General features: G+C 45.1%; 1 protein-coding gene across 3 annotated transcripts in view; it reads right to left on the reverse strand.

The window, feature by feature from the left end:
- Positions 1–26,619, reverse strand: part of THSD4 (thrombospondin type 1 domain containing 4) — a 429,219-nt gene that overhangs the window by 13,247 nt on the left and 389,353 nt on the right. For 2 of the 3 annotated variants that reach the window (XM_081170529.1, XM_081170530.1), the window contains 7 exons: positions 25,561–25,736; positions 24,482–24,578; positions 23,418–23,660; positions 18,266–18,395; positions 16,992–17,196; positions 15,576–15,749; positions 6,156–6,329 (listed from right to left, as the gene is read on the reverse strand). In XM_081170529.1, coding sequence (XP_081026655.1) covers positions 6,156–6,329; positions 15,576–15,749; positions 16,992–17,196; positions 18,266–18,395; positions 23,418–23,660; positions 24,482–24,578; positions 25,561–25,736 — 1,199 coding nt within the window. Of the gene's footprint in view, positions 1–6,155; positions 6,330–15,575; positions 15,750–16,991; positions 17,197–18,265; positions 18,396–23,417; positions 23,661–24,481; positions 24,579–25,560; positions 25,737–26,619 lie in introns of those variants that run through there. The other variant, XR_014002103.1, reaches the window with a different exon arrangement.

Below are 26,619 nucleotides of genomic sequence, written 5' to 3' on the forward strand. Positions count from 1 at the left end.
TTAATTCGAAGGGACATGGAGGTACCTGATATTCAGTATGTTTTTATCATCCTATGTTCCCTTAATGAGGACTTTGATGGTATAGCTAGCCAGATATCTGCCGTTCCACCAGCACAATTAACTGTGGAAGGGGTAACGGCAAGATTAATGGGCGAGTTGGATAGAAGGGAGGCTTGTGCCATAAGCACTCCTGTTTCCAGAAAGAATGAGGAACACCATATGCAAACCTGTGGTGATACAACTGCATTTAAAGCTGCAAAGCGTTGTTGGTTCTGCAATAAGCAAGGACATTTTGCAAGGGACTGCAGATCCAAAAGAAAGCAAAGTACTCCCAAGCCTGTTTCTGTTCGTCAATCACGGTCGTCAGCCCAGCAGCCGGCATCGTATAGTAGAGACAGAAATGAGCCGCGAGCTTTTCACGCTCGGACTAAAGATCGTAAAAGAATTAAAGATGCCAAGTGGAAGTCTTTTGTTATCGACTCAGGAGCATCTCGGCATATCTGCAATGATCGAAGCTTGTTTATTTCTTTCGAAGAGGAAATTGGTAATGTACATTTAGCCAATTCACAAGTCTTGCAGTCGCTTGGCAGGGGTACCGTTAAACTTGACTCTTTAAACATTACAATAGCGAACTGCATTTACTGCCCGTCAGTGGACAATTTATTATCAGTAAGGTGCTTTGCTCATCAAGGGATAACTGTGCGTTTCTTAAAGTCTATGTGTGAGTTTTTCGAGGGGAACAAACGTCTATTGTATGCCCGGGAATCTGATGGTTTATATAGACTGTATTTTCACACCTACTCCCAATCGCCTATAAATTGCAGAGCAGCACAGTTAAGCCATGGGTTGAGGAATGTAAGGCCACATTCTGGGTGTGTCCACGAGGCGCACAGAATTCTGGGACACCTGAATTTTGCTGATGTAATTAAGACAAAGAATATTGTCAATGGCCTCAACTTAAAACCATGTAAATTCTTTATGCAATGTCTATCCTGTTGCAAGAATAAGATTAAGGTTGCACGCAAGGGTAGATGCTCAGATAGGAAAGTAACTGAGCCATTTGAGCGTGTACATTGTGATTTAGTTGGGCCACTCCCACCATCATTAGGAGGTTCAAAGTACTGGCTTACTCTCATAGACCAGTATAGTAGATATTGTTGGACTTATGCAATAGCTGAGAAGTCCCAAGCATTTGAGAAGTACAAGGTTTTTTGCAACTGGGTAAAAACACACTTTAACAAACCTATTAAGAACCTGTTTTCTGACCGGGGTGGGGAATTTGTTTCTGAAGATTTTGAGAAATTCCTGGAAGCGCAGGGGACTACTCAAGAGTTATCTTGCCCCCGAAGTCCCTGGCAAAATGGGCTTGTTGAAGTTGTGCAGCGTGACCTGCAGGCAGGGGTTAAAACTTATCTGCACGATGCTAATCTGCCCAAAGACTTTTGGGCTGAAGCGCTCCATGCCTTTTGTTATGTTAGAAATCGCAGTTATCATTCTGGTTTAGATGTCACCCCCTATGAGAAGCTGTTTAAAAAACGCCCTAATCTGAAATACCTACGCATTTGGGGTTCAGATGTAATTATGCATTATCCCGCTAAGCAGAAATTGGGTGAACGTAGTGTTCAGGGAAAATTAATGGGCTACCAGCAGGGGGTGTACAGAATTTACATACCAGCAACTGGCAAATTTCATATTACCAGAAGCATGATACAAACTGTAAATTGGAATGGAGTTGCTGTTTTCCAAGATACTGATGGTATAGATGATACTGAGGAAGAAGAGGTAGAAGAAGCAGCAGCAGGAAATGGTGCTTCTGAATTAATGGAAGAAGACAAAAAGCCTGTTGGATCTGATAATTTGTTTGAGGATTTAAAGTCACAGGCACCTGAGGGGAGGTTAGATTCTCTTGAGTTTTCTGACCGTGAGCTTAGCCTACAGGCACCTCTTCAGTCTGACAATGATGATTTACAACCTGAAACTAGTAGTTCACTGAGTCCCATTAAGTCTGAGGAGTCTGACTCTCCTTCCGGACTGAGACGTTCAGATAGAAAGAGGCAGAAGCCACAGTGTTTTGCAGATGAACATTTTAATAGTGTATGCCAATAAGGCGGTTTTTGAGCCAAAAAGCTACAATGATGTTCAGAATTTACCTAAGCACCAAGCTGTAAATTGGTATAAAGCTATGAACTCTGAGATAGCTTCTTTAAAAGAGCATAACACTTGGTCTCTTGTACCACAAACCCCAGATATGAGACTTATTGATTCAAAATGGGTTTATAGAGTTAAAATGAATGACAAAAATGAAGTTGTAAGGTACAAGGCAAGATTAGTTGCTAAGGGTTTTCAACAAATTCCAGGCGAAGATTATGATTTGTGTTATTCACTAAGTGTAAAATATGAAACAGTTAAGCTTTTGTTAAAAGATGCATCACAATGTGGAAAAGCCTACTATGCAATGTCTCTGTTCTTAAGAGAGTGGTAATGTACCTTAAACATACCAAACATTATAGGTTGCAGTTTACATCAAGTATTGACAAAAGTTACACATGAAAAACATGCACAAAGTATGCTTTATGTTTTTGTTCCACAATGATGAACCGCAGGGGAAATGTTGAATGGTCTCTTTAAATGTAAAGGTTCATCATTGTTCCACTCCATGTGTATGTCTTTAAGGGGCCAGAGCAAGGGCCAGAGCAAGATAACGAGACCCAGCTTTACAGCTGTGAAACATAGCAGGTGCTGCTGAGTTGTATTTGATTGAGGCGTGTCAGCATCTGGGTGTAGTATATAAGGAGCAGCACCTAGCTCTCCCATTACCCTGGGGGATGGGTTGGTGGATGGGTCTGGTTTGTTGATGTATTTAGTGTAAATGGAGTTTTTGTTTTTCTTATTAAAACCTTCTTTAAGTTATTTTTGAGTCCTTTCTTTTTAATGCATGATCTCCCCAGCAAGCTCTCTGCAGCGCTACCATACTGCAAAAAGCCAACAGATGTAGCCTACCTTGATTTCAGCAAGGCATTTGACAAGGTGCCCCATGATATTCTTGTAAAGAAGCTGGTAAAATGCGGTCTTGACTATGCTACCACTCAGTGGATTTGTAACTGGCTGACTGACCGAACCCAAAGGGTGCTCATCAATGGTTCCTCTTCATCCTGGAGAAGAGTGACTAGTGGGGTGCCACAGGGTTCTGTCTCGGGCCCGGTCTTATTCAACATCTTTATCAACGACTTGGATGATGGACTCAAGGGCATCCTGATCAAATTTGCAGATGACACCAAACTGGGAGGGGTGGCTAACACCCCAGAGGACAGGATCACACTTCAAAACGACCTTGACAGATTAGAGAACTGGGCCAAAACAAAGAAGATGAATTTTAACAGGGAGAAATGTAAAGTATTGCACTTGGGCAAAAAAAATGAGAGGCACAAATATAAGATGGGGGACACCTGGCTTGAGAGCAGTACATGTGAAAAGGATCTAGGAGTCTTGGTTGACCACAAACTTGACATGAGCCAACAGTGTGACGCGGCAGCTAAAAAAGCCAATGCAATTCTGGGCTGCATCCATAGGAGTATAGCATCTAGATCAAGGGAAGTAATAGTGCCACTGTATTCTGCTCTGGTCAGACCTCACCTGGAGTACTGTGTCCAGTTCTGGGCACCACAATTCAAGAAGGACACTGAAAAACTGGAACGTGTCCAGAGCAGGGCAACCAAAATGGTCAAAGGCCTGGAAATGATGCCTTATGAGGAACGGCTAAGGGAGCTGGGCATGTTTAGCCTGGAGAAGAGGAGGTTAAGGGGTGATATGATAGCCATGTTCAAATATATAAAAGGATGTCACATAGAGGAGGGAGAAAGGTTGTTTTCTGCTGCTCCAGAGAAGCGGGCACAGAGCAATGGATCCAAACTACAAGAAAGAATAGGTGGAATCAGGAAGAACTTCCTGACAGTAAGAGCTGTTCGACAGTGGAATTTGCTGCCAAGGAGTGTGGTGGAGTCTCCTACTTTGGAGGTCTTTAAGCAGAGGCTTGACAACCATATGTCAGGAGTGCTCTGACGGTGTTTCCTGCTTGGCAGGGGGTTGGACTCGATGGCCCTTGTGGTCTCTTCCAACTCTATGATTCTATGATTCTATGAAAGCCCCCTCCCTTCCAGAGTCTGAGCTCCCTTCTGGGTGGTTGAAGGGCTCTGCAGCATCCCTGAGCCCCTGCTCCGCCTCCTCTGTCACTTGCTCCTCCAAATTCTCCCTGACAGTAGTCCACATGATATGACCCTCAAACCACATCAATCTCAATCCTTTCCCCTTGTAAATTTGGTTTTACCTGATAAAGGGATAATCCAATAAATTGGAGAAAATTAGGCCCAAAACTGCTTTCCTTGGGGGTTGCAGACTATTTGTATTAGCGTTTTGGGGTGGGTGGATCCACTGTCACTTTCTGCTACTTCTCTTCCCTTGCCCACGAACTTATTACCTGAATTTCTTTATCACTTTTGCTTGTAACTATTTCTGGTGTGCTTCAGGAATTCCCTGGTTCTTTCATCCTTCAGATTTGCACAAAACCAGAAAACTGCCCAAGCAATCACCATTAGACATTTCTACAGTGGATATATTGAGCAGCAGTCTGAAAAATATGTGCTGAGAATTTAGTTGCTTTCATTTTCTTTTCCAGTGTGCTAGTAAGTGTGAGTCAGGAGCTTAGCCACACACATATATCCTTTTGACCTCTCAGATTTGCGCAAAAACCAGAAAACTGCACAAACAGATTTACGATTACTTGACATTGTGTTTTGCACAGTTCTTTGGCAGGTTTTTAAACCAACAACAAGGCATGCCCTATCAGTACTTAACTGCCATAATAGAATCAACCAATTAGAATGCAGAGACATACACAAAAGCCTAGTCCTTTGCACAGGAAACACTAACCTTGCTCCTCATATACTAATTCAAAAGCATGTTGTGACCCACCCTGGGACATTAGCATGAAGGGTGGGTAATAAATCAAGGGCTGGATTCAACTTAACAGTGACTGCATTGGGAGCCATCTGGAGCCAGCACAAGTCCTGCTAGCACAATGGGCTTCCCCCACTCCTCCCTGGAGAACTCCCAGAACAGCACACACTCTGGGAGTGGGAGACACATAGGGCACAGTTTTTCAACATTTTTGAACCCATTGCTCCCCTGACCAACTACAATCTTTCTGTGGCACCCCTGTAGAGCTCAGGAGCCCAGTTATGTCACCCCTTGCCTGCAGCTCCTCACCACCTTTTCAAGCACCCTCCCTTGTGGAGTGTTCCCTCAACCTCCCCTTGGGAATCCTCTGGGCAGCCACTGCTGCCCCCTGGTCTCTGAGTTGCCCCCCCTGCCCCAAAGAGAGGTGCCTCCTCACACTGCCCCACAGGGGCCTGGGAAGAGGATTCCCCCCAGCCTTAACAGGTGAATGTGAGGCCAGCACCTTACCTTGGGAGGCAACAGTGGGTGCTGCCAGGCCTGCATGGCATAAAGGCTCCCCTTCAGCACTGGGCACTCAGCTCCCAGGCACTGGCAGAGGAAGAGGGGTGCAGGGACCCACCACAGGTCCTAACACATTCCCAATGATGTCAGAATCCAATTTGGTCTGAGTGATCTCTTCTGATTTTCGTTTGGGGTTTGGTGTCTTGGGGGATTAGCTTAGTTTGTCAAGTCCAGGTATGGATCAGCCAAGGAGTGTTGGGCTCAGCTCTTCCATCGCTAGCTAACCGTTATGAAGAAATGGCCAAATAATTAGGGAGAGGGACAGATCCCTAATTGATCCGTCAGCACCTGTTTCTCTCCAGTTTAACTGGTTGAGGGAAAGTGTCCAGAAGGAATACAACCATAGGAGCAGAGAGAGAAAGAAACACCATTCAGATCTCTTAATGGAATTGTGTAGGGTAAAAAGACATTGAGAACATATGGAGCCAACAAAGGATAATTCTTCAGGAATAATAATGATAATAATAATAAACCCAAACATTCTGGAATGTGATGATTGCTAAAAGTATTTTCCCAAAAAAAGACCAATAAGTATAATAAAGTAAATTAATAAAAAAGAGCCACATAATTAACTCGCCTGAACTCCGTTTTTCTTAATTTTTGCTGGATCTTCCCCCAAACATTTTGAAGATGAACAGTACCTGGCTCCAGCTTCCAGCAAACCATTCCACTTTCCCCAAACATGGCCCATTGTCACAGGGTGTGGTCTCTGCTGGTCTGTTGTGTCCGCAGCCCTCCAGTGGTAAACTGCTGATGTGGTTGGTCATGCATATGACGGAGCGTGTCCGGACACCAGAGCCACATTCGGCTGAGCACTGTCATCGTGGGAGACAACAAAGACATCCGTTAGCCCAACTGCTGCTTTAGTGAAAGCAGTTGTGAAATGCTTGGAAGGTGACTCAAGGGCTCTCTGGCACAAGAAGGCACACAAATCCAGGTCAGGTTCTGACAGCAGGAAATCCACATTCTGCAATCAGAATGTATATTCAAAGAGGAATCTTGCTTTGGAAGAGGGGAAAGGGCAAAATGGAAAGAGAGAGAGAAGACAGGGGGACGTTTCCAAGGTGTCATCTGTCTCCTGCCACTTATTCATGAAGCTTAGAAATCTGCTCTAGATAATGATGATGAAGATAAGTAAAAATTGACAGGGTGCTAAATTCTATGCAAGATAGCATAATATGGTGATGTGTGACCTTCTGGGTAACTGAATTGAGGTTTCCAACAAAAATACTTGATAGTGATACCCTAGACAGTGTTATAGTACTCATGCAGCCTATTCTGTTGGAAAGAGATATGCAAACTTTTGGGACTGAGGACCACAATCCCTTTGGTGAATTGGTGGTGCTGTGAACAGCCAAAGCAGAAAGTCCCTGTCTGTCTGTCTCTCTCTTTCACACCCACACACACAGGCCTGATCCAGCAGGCTCTTCTTATATTCAATGAGCCTTTCATCCAGTATAAATCCTAATTTGCTGGCAGAGTGTCTATACATCTTTCTGCTAATCATTCACTTATTGTGCACACAAAGTGTGTTCCTTTAAAAAAAAACAAAAAACCCATTGATTTGTTATGCTAGGGGGTGACAGAGCATTTTAATCCGCTTTAATTTAAATTTCTTGGTATTTGTTTGAATTCCTCCCACAAAACACTCACAGCCTGGTGGTACCATTTTGGGTCATTAACATTCCACATCCACAAAGTATTTCAATTGGCTTCTGGTGCTTTCAGCACACTCAGCTAGCAATATTACTTGTTGAGGTTCTCCAGAAACTGAGTTCTATTCTAAGTAAGCTGAACAAATGGATCACATTTCAAATTAGATGCCAACTAAGAAGATACCGACTTGCCCCACTCTGTGCTGTGAGATTTCAGCGCAGATTAACTGCTTGCAAAGGATATTAAAGAGCTTCAGCAGCAGACTTGGAGCCAGGATATTGTTGGGCTCTTGAGCTTTATTTCCATCTTTTAAAATTAAAACAAAGACATTTCTCTGCAAAAACCAGACACCCAACAGCATGCTTAAGCTTCTTGAAAACATCTGGGTGACATCATAAAAGCAGCAGAGGAGCCTTGCTGGCTCAGACCAAAGAGGCTTGTGTAGGCCAGCCATGGGTTCAGACTCAAGAGCCTCTGGCTGCAGACTTTCCTGCTGTGGACGGCCAGGGCAGGTGTCACGCTCTGAGCTTGTTGCTGGAGATCATGAAACAATGGAGCCTGAGAAACTTGAGCCCCCTAAAAAGAACCTCCTGGATGCTCATGGGTGTCTTCACCTGAGGAACCGAGGGTCCACTGCATAGGGTCACCATACATCTGGTATTCAGTATTTGGCTCAACAACTTTGCCTAAAAAGCTCAAGAACTTTTGTGTCCGGATTTTCACTTTTTGAAATATGGCAACCCTACCACTGCAGGAGCCAGCCAGCTCAGGGAAGAGGCTGGAGAGCAGAGTGGGAGTTTTCAGGCCAGAGGGCTGGCTCTTTAAGAACGCCCTAAGTCACAAGGGTGGGACATGGGTGGTGCTGTGTGTTAAACCACAGAGCCTAGGACTTGCCAATCAGAAGGTCGGCGGTTCGAATCCCAAGGGGCAGAGCCGGAGAGAAGTCAGTTGCATACACACAACACACTTAAAACACACTTCTGCCTCCAAAGAACCCTAGGAGCTATAATTTGTTAAGGGTGCTGGGAATCTTAGCTCTGTGAGGGGTAAACTACAGTTCTCAGGATTCTTTGAATGGGTGTGTGTGTCTCAAATTTGTTTAAATGCATGGTGTATATGCATAATTTTTCTGACACTTTTGCCCCCTCTTTTCTTTCAAAGAGTTCAGGGCAGCATGGATGGTTCCCCTGCTCCTGCCCTTGAGGGAATCCAGAGCACAGACCATCCATGTGAGCAGCAAGTGTGCAGTCTGGGTTTTAGCAACTGCTGTGCTAAAAGTTCTTAGGCTTGAAATGGTGGGAGCAGAACCACTTGTAGTTGTACAGCAACAGGGAACTCTCTTACGGTGGGATTTAGTTCAGTTTACATCTCATAGAATCCTAGAGTTGGAAGGGACCCTGAGGATTATCCAGCCCAACCCCCGGCAATGCAGGAATAGGGATCGAACCTGAAACCTTGGTGCTGCCACTCTAACCACTGGGCCATCTGAGCTAATGTGCACTTCCCAAAGCAAGACACAAATCAGAGCCATCCCTAAAACACACAGACAACTGAATTTTCTTGTAAATTTGTGCAACAAAAAATTTGTACAAGAAAAAAGATGTATACATTAGGGGAAAGCGTGTGTAAGAAGAAGAAAATACAATGACTATTTGGAAAAGGGGCTTGCAAAAATATGTATAGTAGGAGAAATTGTGCAGTCAAATAAAGACTTAAAAATAATCACAAAGTGATGTGCAAATGGGAAGAACTGCCAGGGCGGGGCGGGGCGGGGGGGGGAGGTGAGAAACTGAGAAGAACCGAAATTGACAATTGTGTCCATACTGAGTTTTTACCAGTGGCTACTGGCTGCCATTACTTTCCCACAACCACCAGCAGCCTGAAAGCCACACTGAAATGGTGCTCTGTGAAGATGCCAGTGGTATGTTTGTGCACAATCCATAATGTCACCTACCTTTCTACCTTCTGAGACTCACAGCAGGTTTATTGGGTGATTTCAAATAAGGAAACAGCACAAAGGGGTGAATGTCTTTCTTCTCAAGTACTGAGGCCCTGATCCAAATCTCTCTCTCTCTCTCTCTCTCTCTCTCTCTCTCTCTCTCTCTCACACACACACACACAGAGAGAGAGAGAGAGAGAGAGAGAGAGAGAGAGAGCATAAAGGAGTTTTTATCATGGATCTCCCATGGGACCTTGACTGTAAGGCAATCATATTTCTGTGGGTACGTGTGTTTGAAACGTGTGTCACCTTAACGTGTGTCACCTTAAAATCCAAACTCCAAAGGTAATAATGAGAGAACAGCTGGTGAATTGTGCCCAACACAGTAGCAAACATTTGGAAATGGTTAATATGAAGAATGCACCCAGTGTTTCTCTTGCTGTACATAAAAGCATGCATTGCATAAAAACAGATCTCACCCCACTTCCATACACACATAAAGGCACCTAGTTCTTCCATTTCTTTGCTGCAACATAAATTAATGCAATAATTCTTTCTTTAAAAAACTATACAAAATTCACAACCTATCCTTTGGGCATTCAGCAAAAAATGTTCTAAAAGCATTCTCCAGCATAAAAATAAATAAATGAAGACATATTTTTAAACTTGTGTGGGAACAAATAGTACATTCAGTGGGAGGGGAGAAAGGAAAATGAACTTCTAGCTGATCTGTATGTTCAACCGGGTGGATTTGCACCAACCCTGGATCTAATCCAGAACGCTTTAGTCAGTTTATTTATATTTCGCTGTCTTGGAGAATAATTCTTTTTCTTTTATGCACAGGAGATATCGCTCCAATAAATTTCTAAAGAGACGTTCATCTCTGTGTAAAAGAAAATAAGCAAACACACTCAAAAATACTTTGTGATTATAAATTAAAAACGAGTCTCTATTACAAGAAGATCCTTTGAGCCTTTGCCCTGACAAACAAGCTTTGAGGAGCAGGGAGATTCTGGCAGAGCTCCACAACTGCTGGGAAAGAGGTAAGAATCATCATAAAAGGATTGGATTGGAAGACTTTTAAAAAAGATAAAAGACCCAGTTCCTTCCCTTCTCCCCCACAGACAGGAGCACCTACTCATCAGATCCCCATGTGCAACCCAGTGCAATCGCAGTGTAATCCCCACCCCCAGAGCTGGTGCACTGCAGAGGCCTGTTGGTGCCTAGGAGGAAGCCATCTTATTCCAGGTCCAGCTAGCCTGTGCCAGGACAGACTCACCTGTGGCTATACAGCAGAACAGATGCCAACTCCTGCCAGCCGCAGACAGAATGGCAAATGGACAAGGGTGACGCCAGAAACATCCGGAGGCATGGCTGGAGGCAGTTCTCTAGGGCCTGTGGCTGAGGTGTTCCCCTCACCTGCTGCCTGCTTTTCTTTCTAAACTGGGGGTGTCAAGGTTCGAACCCAGGTGTCATGAGTCCCAAAGAGATGTGTCTTGAAGAGACATAGTGGAGGGGCTGGTCGGACCCAGACACAGGGTGGGGGAGCTGCCTGCTGCCAACTATGGAGAGGGGACCCAGAAGGTTGGGAGAGGGTGTGCTGGGGCCTTGAGGGAGAGAGCAGTCCCCCCTGGAGGGAGTGACAGACAAGGAGCAAGATTCCAGGGAGGGTCCCAGTGGGGGACCCTCTTACACCTCACGTCTGGCTCCATGCCAGCCTTGCCTCGGATCCCAGTGCCCCCTCCAGCACTGCCAGAGCCCACTCCTGGCCCATCGTCTCAGAACAAATTCGGTGCTCACTTTTGCCTCCCCCCCTTTTCCACGCTCAAATTCTGCCTCTCCTGTTACCACACAATGGGACCCATGGGGGAGGCGCACAGTCTGTTGGAGCAACATCCTCGCTTGCTTAGCATCTGTTCGGCCTCTGAACCCCATTTTGCTGAGGTGATGTACTGAATAGAATAGAATAGAATCATAGAGTTGGAAGAGACCACAAGGGCCATCGAGTCCAACCCCCTGCCAAGCAGGAAACACCATCAGAGCATTCCTGACATATGGTTGTCAAGCCTCTGCTTAAAGACCTCCAAAGGAGGAGACTCCACCACACTCCTTGGCAGCAAATTCCACTGTCGAACAGCTCTTACTGTCAGGAAGTTCTTCCTAATGTTTAGGTGGAATCTTCTTTCTTGTAGTTTGGCTCCATTGCTCTGTGTCCGCTTCTCTGGAGCAGCAGAAAACAACCTTTCTCCCTCCTCTATGTGACATCCTTTTATATATTTGAACACGGCTATCATATCACCCCTTAACCTCCTCTTCTCCAGGCTGAACATGCCCAGCTCCCTTAGCCGTTCCTCATAAGGCATCGTTTCCAGGCCTTTGACCATTTTGGTTGCCCTCCTCTGGACACGTTCCAGTTTGTCAGTGTCCTTCTTGAATTGTGGTGCCCAGAACTGGACACAGTACTCCAGGTGAGGTCTGACCAGAGCAGAATACAGTGGCACTATTACTTCCCTTGATCTAGATGCTCTACTCCTATTGATGAGGCCCAGAATTGCATTGGCTTTTTTAGCTGCCGCGTCACACTGTTGGCTCATGTCAAGTTTGTGGTCAACCAAGACTCCTAGATCCTTTTCACATGTACTGCTCTCAAGCCAGGTGTCACCCATCTTGTATTTGTGCCTCTCATTTTTTTTGCCCAACTGCAATACTTTACATTTCTCCCTGTTAAAATTCATCTTGTTTGTTTTGGCCCAGTTTTCTAATCTGTCAAGGTCGTTTTGAAGTGTGATCCTGTCCTCTGGGGTGTTAGCCACCCCTCCCAGTTTGGTGTCATCTGCAAATTTGATCAGGATGCCCTTGAGTCCATCATCCAAGTCGTTGATAAAGATGTTGAATAAGACCGGGCCCAAGACAGAACCCTGTGGCACCCCACTAGTCACTCTTCTCCAGGATGAAGAGGAACCATTGATGAGCACCCTTTGGGTTCGGTCAGTCAGCCAGTTACAAATCCACTGAGTGGTAGCATAGTCAAGACCGCATTTTACCAGCTTCTTTACAAGAATATCATGGGGCACCTTGTCAAATGCCTTACTGAAATCAAGGTAGGCTATATCCACTGAGTTCCCTTCATCTACCAGGCTTGTAATTCTGTCAAAAAACGAGATCAGGTTAGTCTGACATGACTTATTTTTCAGAAATCCATGCTGACTATTGGTGATCACAGCATTCCTTTCTAGGTGCGCACAGACTGTTTTCTTAATGATCTGCTCCAGAATCTTCCCTGGTATTGATGTCAGACTGACTGGGCGGTAATTATTTGGGTCCTCTTTTTTCCCCTTTTTGAAAATAGGGACAACATTTGCCCTCCTCCAGTCTGCCGGGACTTCGCCTGTTCTCCAGGAATTCTCAAAGATGACTGCCAGTGGTTCTGAGATCACATCTGCCAGTTCTTTTAATACTCTTGGATGCAGTTGATCTGGCCCTGGAGACTTGAATACATCTAAACTAGCCAAGTATTCTTGTACTATCTCCTTAGTTATTCTGGGCTGTGTTTCCTTTGCTGACTCATTTGCTCCAAATTCTTCAGGTCGGGCATTGTTTTCTTTATCGGAGAAGACTGAGGCAAAGAAGGCATTGAGGAGTTCAGCCCTTTCTGTGTCCCCTGTTTGCATTTCACCATCTTCTCCTCTGAGTGACCCCACTGTTTCTTTGTTCTTCCTTTTGCTGCGAACATACCCATAAAAGCCTTTTTTGTTGCTTTTAACCTCTCTAGCAAGCCTGAGTTCATTCTGTGCTTTAGCTTTTCTGACTTTGTGTCTACACGTGCTGGCTATTTGTTTGAATTCCTCTTTGGTGGTTTCCCCCCTTTTCCATTTTTTGTACACATCCTTTTTTAATCTTAACTCAGTTAAAAGTTCTTTAGATAGCCACCCTGGCTTCTTTAGGCACCTTCCATGTTTCCGTCTCATTGGTATTGCCTGACATTGTGCTTTTATTATCTCCCTCTTAACAAACTCCCAGCCATCATGAACTCCCTTTCCTTTTAGTATTACTGTCCATGGGATCTCACCCAGCACTTCCCTAAGTTTTATGAAGTCGGCTTTCTTAAAGTCAAGAAATTGAGTCCTAGTATGCTTGGCTGCTCCTTTCCGCTGTATAGTAAACTTCAGAAGAGCATGATCACTCGCGCCTAATGATCCTTCCACTTCTACCCCACTAACCAGGTCATCAACATTGGTTAGGACCAGATCTAAAATGGATGTTCCTCTTGTTGCTTCTCCCACTTTCTGGACAATGAAGTTGTCTGCAAGGCCAGTGAGGAATCTGTTTGACCTTATGCTCTTGGCTGAGTTTGACATCCAACAAATATCCGGGTAATTGAAGTCCCCCATTACTACTATCTCCCTTCCTTTTGCATGCTTGGCCATCTGTTCCAGGAAGGCATCATCTATGTCCTCTGTTTGGCTTGGGGATCTATAGTAAACTCCCACAATGAGGTCTCTGTTATTCTTCTCTCCCTTAATTTTGACCCAAATGCTCTCACTTTGGCTTTGAGGTTCTAAATCTTGGATCTCTTCACAGGTATACATATCCCTGACATATAACGCCACTCCTCCTCCTTTCTTGTCTGGTCTGTTTCTCCGAAATAGATTGTATCCCCCCATTATTACATTCCAATCGTGGGACTTATCCCACCAGGTTTCAGTGATGCCTATTATGTCATATTTAGTTTGCTGTACCAAGAGCTCAAGCTCATCTTGTTTATTTCCCATGCTTTGCGCATTAGTGTACAGACATTGAAGTCCATTAATCATTCCCCCATGTCTCTTATTTAAGGATTTTTTCCTCCCACCACTAGGTCTGCATGCTGTTTGCTCCATTTGGTCTATGACATTTGGATGATCATCTTCATCAATTGATAGACTCCTACCTTCAGGAGCACTGTCTCCCTCCCCCACATTAGTCAGTTTAAAGCCCTCCTGATGAGGTTTCTGAGATTTTTGGCAAAAACATTTCTCCCAACCGTTGTGAGGTGCAGCCCATCGCTTGCCAGAAGTCCATCTTCAAGAAACTGCAGTCCGTGATCTAAGAATCCAAACCGTTCCTGTTTACACCATTTGCGAAGCCAGCTGTTCACTTCCACTATTTTTCCCTCTCTCCCTGGGCCACGTCGTTCAACTGGGAGGACAGATGAGATGACAATTTGTGCATTTAATTGCTTCAATTTCCTGCCCAGAGCCTCGTAGTCTCTTTTGATCTTCTGGAGGCTATTGCTTGCAGTGTCATTAGTTCCCACATGAACCAAGAGGAAGGGGTATTTGTCAGTGGGTTTTATGATTCCTTGCAGTCGTTCAGTTACATCTTGGATCTTAGCCCCGGGGAGACAGCACACTTCCCGAGACATCTTGTCAGGCCCACAGATCACTGCTTCTGTTCCCCTCAGTAGGGAATCCCCTATCACCACTACACGCCTCCTCTTAGGTTTGGTCGGGGTTCTTCCATGAGCTGTCCGTTCCAAGGTCGCCTGCACATTCCCTGAGGAGTGACTTTGCTGCTCGTCTTCATATACCTGATCGACTGAAATGAGGGAGAGATCCTCAAATGGAGTCTGCTCTTCGTCTTCCATGCTAGGGGAGAGGACCTCAAAGCGATTGTGTATTTCTAAACAATCAGAACGAACCCTGGGCCTCCTACTTCTTTGAGTCACGTTTCTCCATATATCTGGCTCCTGTGTTGATGAACTAGCCTCCTTCTCAGGGGAGTCCCCTGTCTCCTCCTTGGTGGAGACGGTGTGCTCTGTTGCTTCCAAGAAGAGCTCCAGCTCTCTAATTCTTTGGAGCGTAGCTACACGTTCCTCCAGTTGCTGGACTTTGTCTTTTAAGAGGGCAATCAACATGCAATTGCTGCAGGTAAAGCTGCCTGCAACCTTTGGCAAGATGGCAAACATTGCGCAGGAACCGCAGGCGACTGCAGCTGTTCCCTCCCCCTCCATCTTGAGAACGTCGTTGGGGTGGCTACAGCGGTCCTCCATCATAAAAAGCATGAAGACAGGACAAATAACTCCCCCCCACACACAAAAAAAAACCTAGGTCTCCCCCAACAAACGTTTGAGACTAGCGCCCCTAAACCTAAAAGATGGATCAAACTGCGCGCGCCGCTAGGCGTGCGCCGCTGCCCTGCTACCTCTGATAAGCTCCTCCCACAGCTAATCACCTTCCTCAACAGAAACCCTGCCCCCTCTGACCTTTGCACAGGGAGAACAGCTACTCAGCCACAAAGAAACACACACACACAAGAAAACCCTTTTTGCTCCTTCTTCAACTGCTGCCCTGCTGATTTGAGCATTAAAGCATTAGGACAGAAAACATACTCCAGAGTTTCAGATCTTTATCCAGTGAAATGATGCATGCAAAATATTTGCCTCGCCACTAAGCTTGAGCTGGAAGATGACCATTACAAGCCTTACCCGGTCGCTCCATTCTGTAAGAAACCAGCTTTTTGCGCAAGGCCCCATATCACAGTTCTCGATATCGTTTGGGCGCAGCTTCATGTTACATTCTTCATCATCAACGACATCTCCAAGATTGCTGACACACTTCACATCTCGTGTCTTCTGACCCACTCCACATGGCACGGAGCACTAAAACAAGAAAGATCTCTGGGTCGGGCAGGCACACAGGGATTGCATGCATTTATTCATTTTGATTGCGTTTCACTTCCTTTGTACCCTGCCCTTCCTCCAAAAGTGTCCAGGGCGGTAAGCATCATAAAGAAGTATAATTCAATTAAAAATGACTAAAAATTAAACAGTGTTTTGCTGAGGTTTTGATAAAAATCAGTTTGTTATTCATACGTTCTTCATAATAAATCATAATAAAGTTATATTTGTGTGTGTGTGTGCGCGCGCGCACGCGTGCACACGCTTGCAGGGCTCTTTTACTGCATTGCAATGAAATAAGGAATTGATGGCTGTGGCAGTGATTGTATAAACTTGCCCTGCCAGGCAAATAAATAACCAGGACTAAAATACTATTTTCTATTATGTCATTGTTGCAAATTGGATGGAATACAGATTATGTTTTACAGTTGAAGCATATTTTAAATTGTGAACACTAATATAACATTTGGAGCTATCCAACAAATGGCTTGAGATTTTGATGTTGAAAGTCTCTACTCCATCCCACGTAGGTACATGGAAGATGAGGAAGTTTAGAGGGCCACAGTACATGGTCCCGAACCTCACCACCAGTATTTCCAATGGTCTCAGCAAGAAGGAGCAGGTGCTGATGAGAACATAAGAAAAGCCCTGATGGATCAGGCTGAAGGCAGGGATTGGGAACCTTAGGCCAGAGGGCCAAAGGCAGCCCCCCAAACCTTTCTATTTAACCCTCAGGACTCTTCCCTGGCCCTGCTTTGCCGCTTCCAGGAGGGTTTCTGCCAGGCTCCAATATGTCCTTGAACTCTCTTAATGCTTCTTGTTTTCCTGCATGGAGGGCAGAGGAGGGTGTGCAATGTGGCCCTCAGGTTGAGAAAAAGCTATCCACTGCTTTCAGTTATATACTTTTCCCCTAAAAGGCCATCCACGTTCCCCAAGCTCACAGGAGCGGCTTTCCTGCTAGCCTCTTCTACCTGCCCTTTCGTAAAACATTCGGACAACTTCCACGTTATGGGTGACATCCAGTGTTTTGGTTCCATGAATGGAAGGACATTCTGGTTGAGGAAGGAGAGTTGTGAAAGGGGCCCTTCCACAAACGGAGTGAGAACACTGGAAGTTCCCCAGTGTTGCAGGATCAGGGCTGGTGCAATGTCAGCTGCAGCCACTGCTCCTGAAAGGTAAGCCTGTTGGGGGGCATGTTCTGTGCTCTGAATCATTCCTGTTTACCGATGTCCATTCTGTCCGAATTTGCCATTCGCTGCAGATCTTCAGCTGGCACGTACTTGTGGTCTCTGGTTTCTCCAGATGGTGGCAGCGGTGTGGCTGGACCGTCAGGGTGCGGTTGGCATAGATCTGCCGGCACAGGACTTGGCGGTGCTGCGTCCCGAGGCCACAGGTCTTGCTGCATTCCGACCACTCCCCGATATCCCAGCTAAGAAATGCAGGAAGGAAGAAGAGATGGGGGTCATTCTATATCTCTTTGGGGGTGGGGAGCCTCAAGCCTGGTGGCGTTGGTAGGGAAATGTGGCCCTCAATACCTCTCTGTCTGGCCCTTGCAACTCTCCCCAGGCCATGCCTTCCCCAGCTCCACCCTCCACTGGCCTTGCTTCACACCCTCCCTGGGATATGAGGGGTGCTCGAGTGTGGGTAGAAAGTAGCCCAGAGTACGAAGACAATATTTGCCTTCATTGCCCCACCCACTTTTGCCTCTGGCCCCACCCACCACTAGGATGTGGCCCCCAGAAGGGAATGTGGCCCTCATGCTGGAAAAAAAAGTTTAGCACCCCATCTATCTACGTGCTGGACAGAAAACGTTTTTGAGCTCAGCCACTGTCCTAGCCCAGGTGTTCGCCAACATTTTTCTCTGGGCCACACTTTCCGAATAAAAATTTGCTTGTGCCACACTGTGTTTGAAATGTATGTGCGGATGTGGCACAAATCAATGTGCAGGGAGTAAAGCAGCATATATTATATTTGATCGGTGAAATGGGCACTGTTACAGGCGTTACATTTGTAAGAACTGCATCTTTAAGTGTGGCAACGCCTACGCTTTGGATATCGATATCAAGCAGGCACCTTCACAATACTCTCTTCAGAGCCTGCTAAAAACAATTTTGATTAGACAAACCTGCTCAGATGTTAAGAAAGTCTTAACATGGACTTAAATTATTCTTGTTGATTTTCTAAGTGATAATGTTATTATCCTATCTTTTTTGTAAAATGATTTAAAATCAAGTGCTGCATAAATTTTATGAAATAAATAAATAATATTATTGATTGTTTCATTGTCTTGAGAGTTAACGGAGCACACCACAGGGGGCGAAGTCAAATGACTGCACCAAAGTGACCCCCCGGGGCGAGAGCCTGGGCAGTGGGAACGGAGGTCCTGGACTGCCCAGACGACAAGACTAGTCTCTCAGCCTCACTGATGTGGTCCAAAGGAAAGCAGAGTAATACGAACCCTGATTTAACCATACAAGTAATAAGCATCATCCTCTTACAAGGCTGGGCATGGGAAGGTGTTGCAGGCTTCCTCTTCCGGGGTGGGCTTGGTGCTGGTGTCACAGTAGCTCTCAGACACCTCCTCGTGGCTATTCCGGTTGACGCAGAGGAAGATGGGATACTGTGAGCCTGGGGTGAAAAGCAAGGAAGGAAAAGTAAGAAGCAATGGGGGAAATCTCAGGGTCATATGTTGGGTGAAAGATTCCTGTATTGCCCTGGACTAGACGAGATGACCCTTCTGTTCCCATTCAACTCTACAATTTTACAATTTATTTACTAATAGACTGGCATAGTTGAGCCATTGGCCTAATTCACCTGCTTCTTCTTATGTTCTTAAAGGTGGCAAAAAACAAGGGTAGCAGTCAGTTCTTCATCTAACAGCAGCTTTTTTGTTTTTAAATCAGGTTTCATTGGCCAATTAAAATAAACAAAAAGGAAAGGTAAATGGCCTTCGCACTGGGCAAAGCATACTTGATCTTTGCTCTTGACTATCAGCTCAATCACTATGCCAATCTTTATTTTGCTTACGAAGTTTGTTGTCCTGAACTATGCTGCAGCTTTGTTATGGCCCGTGGCTAAAACAAAATGCATATGGAATTGAATCACAGAACAAAGGGGGATTAGCTTCCTCCGCCTTGGAAATGTTTCCTAAACCCTTAGGATTGGGCTGCCCATTATATCATGTCAAAGAGCTGATCATCGTCGTCATCGTCGTCACCCCCCGCCCCCCGCCAAAGCTCAGGAGGGGATTTTTGCAATTTATCTTTGTGAGCCCTGGAATAAATCCCTTTCTGAATTCAAACCAGAGAGGCACCTCTGTCTTGCCAATTTCTCCAAGGCTAAAACTTGGACCAAGTTGGATAATCTTCCTAGTCAAAATATGACACACGGGTGGACTTGTGCCAACTCTGAAGTGTATTTTGATAACAAGACCGCAGCTCTCTTGAGGCAAGAAGGAATCTGCAGCAGAGCGGTCCCATTAACAGGCCAGCCTGCTCGGCAAAGAGCTGAGTCAGTCAGGCTTCTGTGGGGCGCAGGCTGCTGGGCTGCAGCACTTCCCACAGGTTTGGGGAACAAAATGCAAAAAGGTGCAGCAGCGCCCCATGGCATCCTAAGGGAGGTCCTGGGACTTCAGCAGGTGCCTGTTTCCCAAGGCCATGAAGGCTCCAGCTTGGAAGAGGACTGCTCTTCAGCATGGACTGGAAAACTGTTTAGACACTGGAGCCTCCACCCATTCCTGACTCCAAGTCTGGCCCTGAACATTAAGAACTTAAGAAGAGCCTTTAGCTGGATCAGGCCAATGGCCCATTTAGTCCAGCCTCCTGTTCTCACAGTGGCTGCCCAGATGCTTGGGGAAACTGGCAAGCAAGAGCTGAGCACCAGAGCCCTCTCCTCTCTGTGGTTTCCAGCCACTGTAGCTCAGGGGTAGAGCATCTGCCTCACAAAAAGAAGGTCCCAGGTTCAATCCCCAGCATCTCCAGGTGGGATTGGGAGAGACTCCTGCCTGAAATCCAGGAATGCCACTGCCAGTCAGTGTAGACCATATGGAGCTAGATGGACCAATGTTCTGACTCAGTATAAGGCACCTGCCAATGTTCCTAACCATGGCCAGTAGCCATTGAAACCATGGATTTGTTCTCTGTGTCCTTCGGCTGCTCTCACACATTACAATTTTTTACTTGGTTGTGTTATTTATTTTTTCAGCTCGTTCTTAATTTCCATATGTTACGGTATCATGTTGCACATCTTGTTTTAGACGTACTTTAAATATTCCTGACAACCCATTTTATATGTTGTAATATTTTACTTCTATCTTGTTTGGGTCCATGACCACATAATGAAGAGATGTGATTTGACAAAGCAGCACACCCAGAAGGCACTTTGTTTTAATTCATCCTGGACTTAAATGCTGCAGAGTTCATCATGGCCGGGGGGTGGGCGGGGGTGGGGAGAAAACACATTGGCTGTCCCGATTACCACTAATGGCTGCTTGGCAGCTGTAAAGAGGGGAAAGAGGCAGGTTTTCTCATAAAAGACATGAGAATGAAAGTTTCTGCCAAAATGGAATGTATTCAGTGGTGTGTTCAACTGGGAAAGCTTTCAGCATCACATATGCTAATTTACAGTAATTTCACTTCCAGAGGCATTTTTCTTCTTGCAGGATTTGCAGGATAGGTGTAACTTTTGGTACAGGGTGGAGTTTGCTCCTCCCCCCACAAATGGGCCCATGAACATGAGAGACATAATTAAAAGCACAAAGTTCACATGGATGACTCACACGTCAGGGGCAGGCTGCAGCTCAGGGCAAGAGCAAATGCTTTGCCTGCAGAAGGTCCCAGGTTCCATCTCCAGCCCCTCCAAGGCAGGGCTGGGAAATGCTGCTGCCTGAAACGCAGGAGGGCCATTGCCAGTCACTGCAAAAGCCTATATTGCATTAATATTGTTTTCAGGCAGCAGATGTTTAGCACTTAACGCTGAGGGTCCCTACCAAAGAGCGATCAGAAGGAGTCCCACAGTCTCAGTATTTCCACACGAAATGCCCTATTCCTGTGATGGATGCCATTTTCCCCACGGAGAAAATTCCCTGAAATAATGCTCCTTCTAGGGCATTGGGGAGGGACCATGATGGCTACCAGGTGGCAGCTGCTAGGAGGAGATGCCCCTCACTGTTGTTAACATTAAAAGAAAGAGGGGGGAAATCTCTGCTGCCCGGCTGTCATCCTACTGCCAGGGTCAGCCAGCCCCCACAGATCATTTATACCCTTGAAAAGGACCAAAATGTGCTCCCACTTGGCTTCCGGTTCCTCTCTGCCATAATGGAGGCAGACCCCCATGACAGCAGGAGGTCATTGGCAAAGGAAAAACAAGAATGCTTGAGGGTAATTATCCTAGCAAGTTCCCCCCAGGGATGGGGTGGGTGGGCTTCACTCGCAGTTCATCTTGGTACCTGTCTCTCGCTCCAGTATAGGAAGCAGGGAGGCGCTGAATAGGAAGGCAGGTTCTCCTGTTAATTAGAGTTTAATTGGACTAAAGTAGAGGTGCATGCTAGAAGAGATGAGATCACAAACTGCGGAACAAAAACAACTGCAAGGTCTTTAAGGTTTGAACTTGAGAGAAGACTTCATTGGGTGCAAAAGATGCTGTAGGGAGAGGGGAGCCTACGGCTTCTTTATATAAAGTTTTCTTCTCTGCATTTATGTTTCGGCAACCCTCCCTTGAATGTTAGTAGAAATTATATTTGTACAAGCAAGGGTGGAAGAAATTGGATTATAGATATGGAATATAACATTAAACGGAACTGTGTGTGTTAAAAAAAGGGGAAAGGGAGGGTAGCTCTATTTTGGAAAAGTTTTATGATGGAAACTTAGAGCTGACTCTTCCCCACCCTTAATTATTTATAGAGTCAACTGAATAACACTAAAAGGACTTGAAATTAAATTTAATTGTAAGTATAAATGCTCATTTATCTTCGGTCGGATGGAAGGATGGAAGAAGTCTGCGAACTTGCCAAGGAACTGATAAGGTTCATTACTGAGTCATCTGCAGTTCGACAGACTGCTCTTCTTCCCAGGCTCAGAGGGAAAATGGTGAAAACGGGTTATTTATTGGGACAGAGTGACTTTTGCAGTTGTTGTTAAAGTTGCAAAATAACCAAGCACGGGATGGAGCAATGGAGAAATTTCTGGAACAACAATGGGATATCAGCTCCGCCTAAGGCATGATGGAGAACAGCAGCAACAGGAGGAATAACATCTTACAAGGAAAGGAAGAAACACCATGGACAGAATAATTGCCACACACAGGAAGAACAAGGATATTGTTTGAGTTCCTCACTTAACGTGTCAACACGAATAGAAGTTATTAATATTGCAGTTGTTGTATAAGGGATTATTACGACCGGAATGTAATGGAAATTAATACGATTTTGGAATGCAGAAATAAAGCAAATAATCAAGCCATCAATTCTAGCATGTGGGGGGCCCACCTTATCTAAATTATATAATTTGGTATTTAAATGATTGGTATTATTAATTGTATTATAAATTGGTATTATTATAATGAGGCTATTATTGGATTGTAATTGAAAACTAATAAAAAATATTATTAAAAGCAAAAAACAAAATGTGCTCCCACTTCACGCCACATGTAGATGGGCTGGCACATTTTGGGGGTGGGGGTGTACATTTTTGTTCTGCACTAGTATAAACTTGTGTGGCTCCCTGTGGTTCTTTTGCAGGCACTTCCCATTTTAATTGGAGATGCCATGTTGAATCAGAGACCTTCTGTACAAAGCATGCACTCTGCAACAGAGCTGTTGTTTCCCCCTTTAGCAGGTAGCCATCAGGGCAGATTGTAACAGGGATGTGGAACCTGTGCCCCACTAGTTGTTGTTGGGCTCCAATGCCCATCAGTCCCAGCCAATATGGTCAGGGCTCAGTACGATGGGAGCTGCAGTCCAACAACACCTGGAAGGCACCAGCTTCCCCTTCCCTGGATTTTAACTTGCTTCTCTCCTGGACTATGCAGAATTGGACAAAATGACAGGAAGGATTCGAAACCTGCAGGACCAGAGATTTACAGAAGATTGGAAGAAGTATATGAATTATTTGAAGAGCAACTGTAATCAACAAATTACGCTAGTAGGACTACAATAAGTTTTGTAAGGAGAAATATACAAAGTGTTACAAAGTAGAAAAAGATAGAGATATTGGTTATGAGTTTGAAATGTAATAGGGAAGATAAGAAATGCATACTGAGAGATTAGATTGGAAAATTTTCAGACAGGATTGATGGAAGTCAAAAATTTGAATAAGATGTAAAAGTATGTTTAATTACTGTTGAAAATGATATGTTAAAAAAAACAATAAAAAATTACATTTTTTTTAAAAAAATTGCTTCTCTCCATTGCTCCTGCAAGTGACATTTCCTCCTTCTATGAATGCATCCTGTCTTTGCCTTGAGTTGATGTGTGCACCATGCTTTATAGCTCTTTACAAGCAGACACTGGCTATGTTTGCTTTTCCCTTGGTTAGAGACAAAGACGACACAGTTACTAAGTTCTTCCCGTACTCCATATTTTGCCTTTGGCAGACCAGGATCCCCCAGGGTAGAATATATGTGTCAACTGTCCACACACTCCAGACCGCCTACCTTTTCCACACGTGGCGGAGCATTCGGTCATTCCAACTTGCTTCCAGTTGTGCTCTCGGCTGCGTCTTGCTGGCTGACCAGCAGGCACCTGGTTGTCTGGCTGATGAGAGGGAAACCTTCCTGGCTGGATCACCGGAAAGGTCCCCACAGGCTGCCCCATGTGAGTGCCTGTCTCCCCATGCAAATCCTCCTCCTCATAATTCACTGTCTCTGTCACATCCAACTGGCCATTGAATGGCTCCCCTGGGGGAATGGAGACAATAAATGCTTAAAATAAAATTCGTTCCTCTCGACCACGAGCCATTCCAAATGCAGTAAGGCAAAATCCCCATGACAAGCTGGGATGTTTATGCAAGTCCAGAAGCGAGTTTTAACAGGAAAACACAACATTTGTTCATATATACAAAGGCTGTATGGTTCTTTTGGAACAAGGCACCTCATTTGTCACAAATCAGAAAACTGATGAGCTCTCTTACTGGTATCACGATTCCTGCACAGAGCATTAATTAGAAGATCATTGCATTGGGGGAAAAGAAATATAAAGGCTATTTACCAGTGGGGATCTCTCTGCTCATGCATTTGGAGATTTGAGGGGTGTTCCAATGAAGTCCTGAATAATGGGTTGTACCCAATGGAGTCATATGCAGAATGAACCCATTGAAATCAATGGACTTCAGCAACTATTTTTGCAACAAAACAGCATGATCTTAACTAGATATATCTAAACTTACAAAGTTCCATAGAATCATAGAGAGTCAGAAGAGACCCCAAGGCCCATCTAGTCCAACTCCCTATAATATAGTTTGGTTCAGAGCTGCTGACTTGTGCCCCAAATTGCGGGGGACCAGTTGTGTGTGTGCACAACGTGACATCATGACGTCATGGGTGCCATCACATGCATGAGGTGCCAAGTGCACATCTTTGGGAGGAGGCCCCCTCAACATGGTGGGAAGGGGCTTGGCCCCCTGCCTACAAATATTGTTTGACCCCATAACGATGGTGCCTATGGTTTGGTTGAATAAGAGATGGCAGGTAACGCTTTCAGAATAAAACAGTCATCTTACCTGGCCGTCGATGAAGAGGCACCTGAGGGCTGATGACATTGGGCCCTGGAATGATGTACTCATAATGTATACCTGGATTGGGCTGCTGATGAATCATCTAAGGCAGAAACGAATCAAATGAGTGCCTGGGCAGATAGGGGGCTTAAGCTTCTCCACAGCAAACATCTCAATCTAGAGACATTGCTCAGATTCAGAGATAGGAGACTTGGGGGCTTGTAGTTCTTGCCTCAAATAAAAAGTGAGCACTGGGACCCCTGAATTCTTCTGCAGCTGAGATGGAAATGAAAGCCAACCTTCTTTTCAATTTTTAAACCACCCTTCATCACAATAGATACTTAAGCCATTTACAAACCATCATATGAAAGAGAACACAATATGCAATAATAAAAATATTGTTCAATTATTAATACAACAATAACAGAGAAACATTTTGATGAACATAGCAGCAGTCTGTCGTAACAGCAGTACTAAAACCTTGACTAAGACAATTGATTTCTACCCCACACCAGGCTGAACAAATATGTCAAAGGAAACCCAGGCATCTACAGTTCCAAGGGGATGGAGTTCCACAGCTGGGGAGCTGCTACAAAGAAGGTCCAGCCTTGTGTCACTGCATGGCAAGCGCCATTCACTGGTGGAATGGCCAGAAGGTTCCCCCTGGCGATCTCAGGGGGGAGGCGGGGAGCACCATCTCAGCAAAATAGCTAGGTAGGCTAAATGGAAGTGATAAGCCCCACCATTCTCTTCTGGGTACAGCTATGAGGCTTAGCAGGTGGTCTCCTTTCAGTCACCATTTCTAAGCCTCACAGGATTGTGGCGAGGATCAAATGGGATAACTGCCACCCTGAGCTCCTTCGAGGGCAAGAATTTGATCAACAGTAACCCTACTCAAATTCAGTGGTACTTCTGAGTGCGCATGCAAGTCAAATAAGACTGCAAAGCAGTGCCCCCCCCCCAAATTCAGTGGTTTGCATACTACTAACTATCAATGGTGGTTCTTCTAGGTTATAGAGAAAGAGAACAAAATGGTCTTGTAGTTAACTGAAGTGGTATTATTATGACTAATATTTGCAGCTTACATAGACATCCAAGATTTCATTTGTTGGGCCATCTGCTAGAAAGGATTCCCCTGCAGTACTTGAGATTTCATTGGGGCGTTTGTAGGTGAACATTGTTCCTCCTCCCTCATATCGCCCAGGTCGATCAATTGCCCAGTTCCCATTGATAATAGACCGCCCTGATCGACTCCGCAGTGCTGTAAGAAACAAGGGGGGAGATGGCATGTGTTAAGTTATACAAATATGTATTTATGATATATAAATGTTCATATTGACACAGCAATGTCCACATCAATAAAACCTGAGCACAAATTCCGTAACTGTTTGGTGGCAGAACATGTGCTGTATCTGCAAAGTGTCACGGGTTCCATCCTTGGTATATCCAGACTGAGAATGATTCCTGCATGAAATCCTGGAGAGCTGTTGCCAGCCAATGTCAACAATACTGAGCTAGACAGACCAAGGGTTGTGCAGTACTTGGTATATGGCAGCTTCCTGTGTTCCTGGGTGTCTAGAACACATCTCTAGGCGAGTCCAGGATGCAGTAACAGGAGAAAATAAGTCATTCTGAAAATCTAACCAAAAAAGAAGAGGAAGAATTGCTTCCAGTGACTGTGTATCACTCACCATGAGCTCTTGGAACTGCTTCCTTTATGGCAGGAATGGGGAACCTGTGGTCTCCCAGATGTTTTGAACTACAACTTCCATCACCCCAACCACTGATCATATTGGCAGGGGCTGATAGGAATTAAAGTTCAACAACATCTGGAGGGCCACAGGCTACCCATCCCTACTTTAGGAAATCCTCAGGTACCAACCGCTCCTTTCCAGAATGCCCTGCATCACTCAGCATCCTGCCTTCATTGCCAACACCACACCCAGAAGTGGCAACAGAATACCCACTGCCAGAGGGATAACACTGAGGCCTTTCTAATGTAGAAAAAAAAGTGATTGGGAACATGATATGGGTCTATGAGGTTGTATACGGTGTGGAGGAAGTGGATTGAGAGAGGTTTTACCCCTCTCTCATACTAGAACCCAATGAGATCACCCAATGAAGGTGAACTTTAATAGATGGGG

Source organism: Podarcis bocagei, assembly GCF_964188305.1.
Source record: "Podarcis bocagei genome assembly, chromosome: 14".
In the NCBI taxonomy this organism is placed as follows: Eukaryota; Metazoa; Chordata; class Lepidosauria; order Squamata; family Lacertidae; genus Podarcis; species Podarcis bocagei.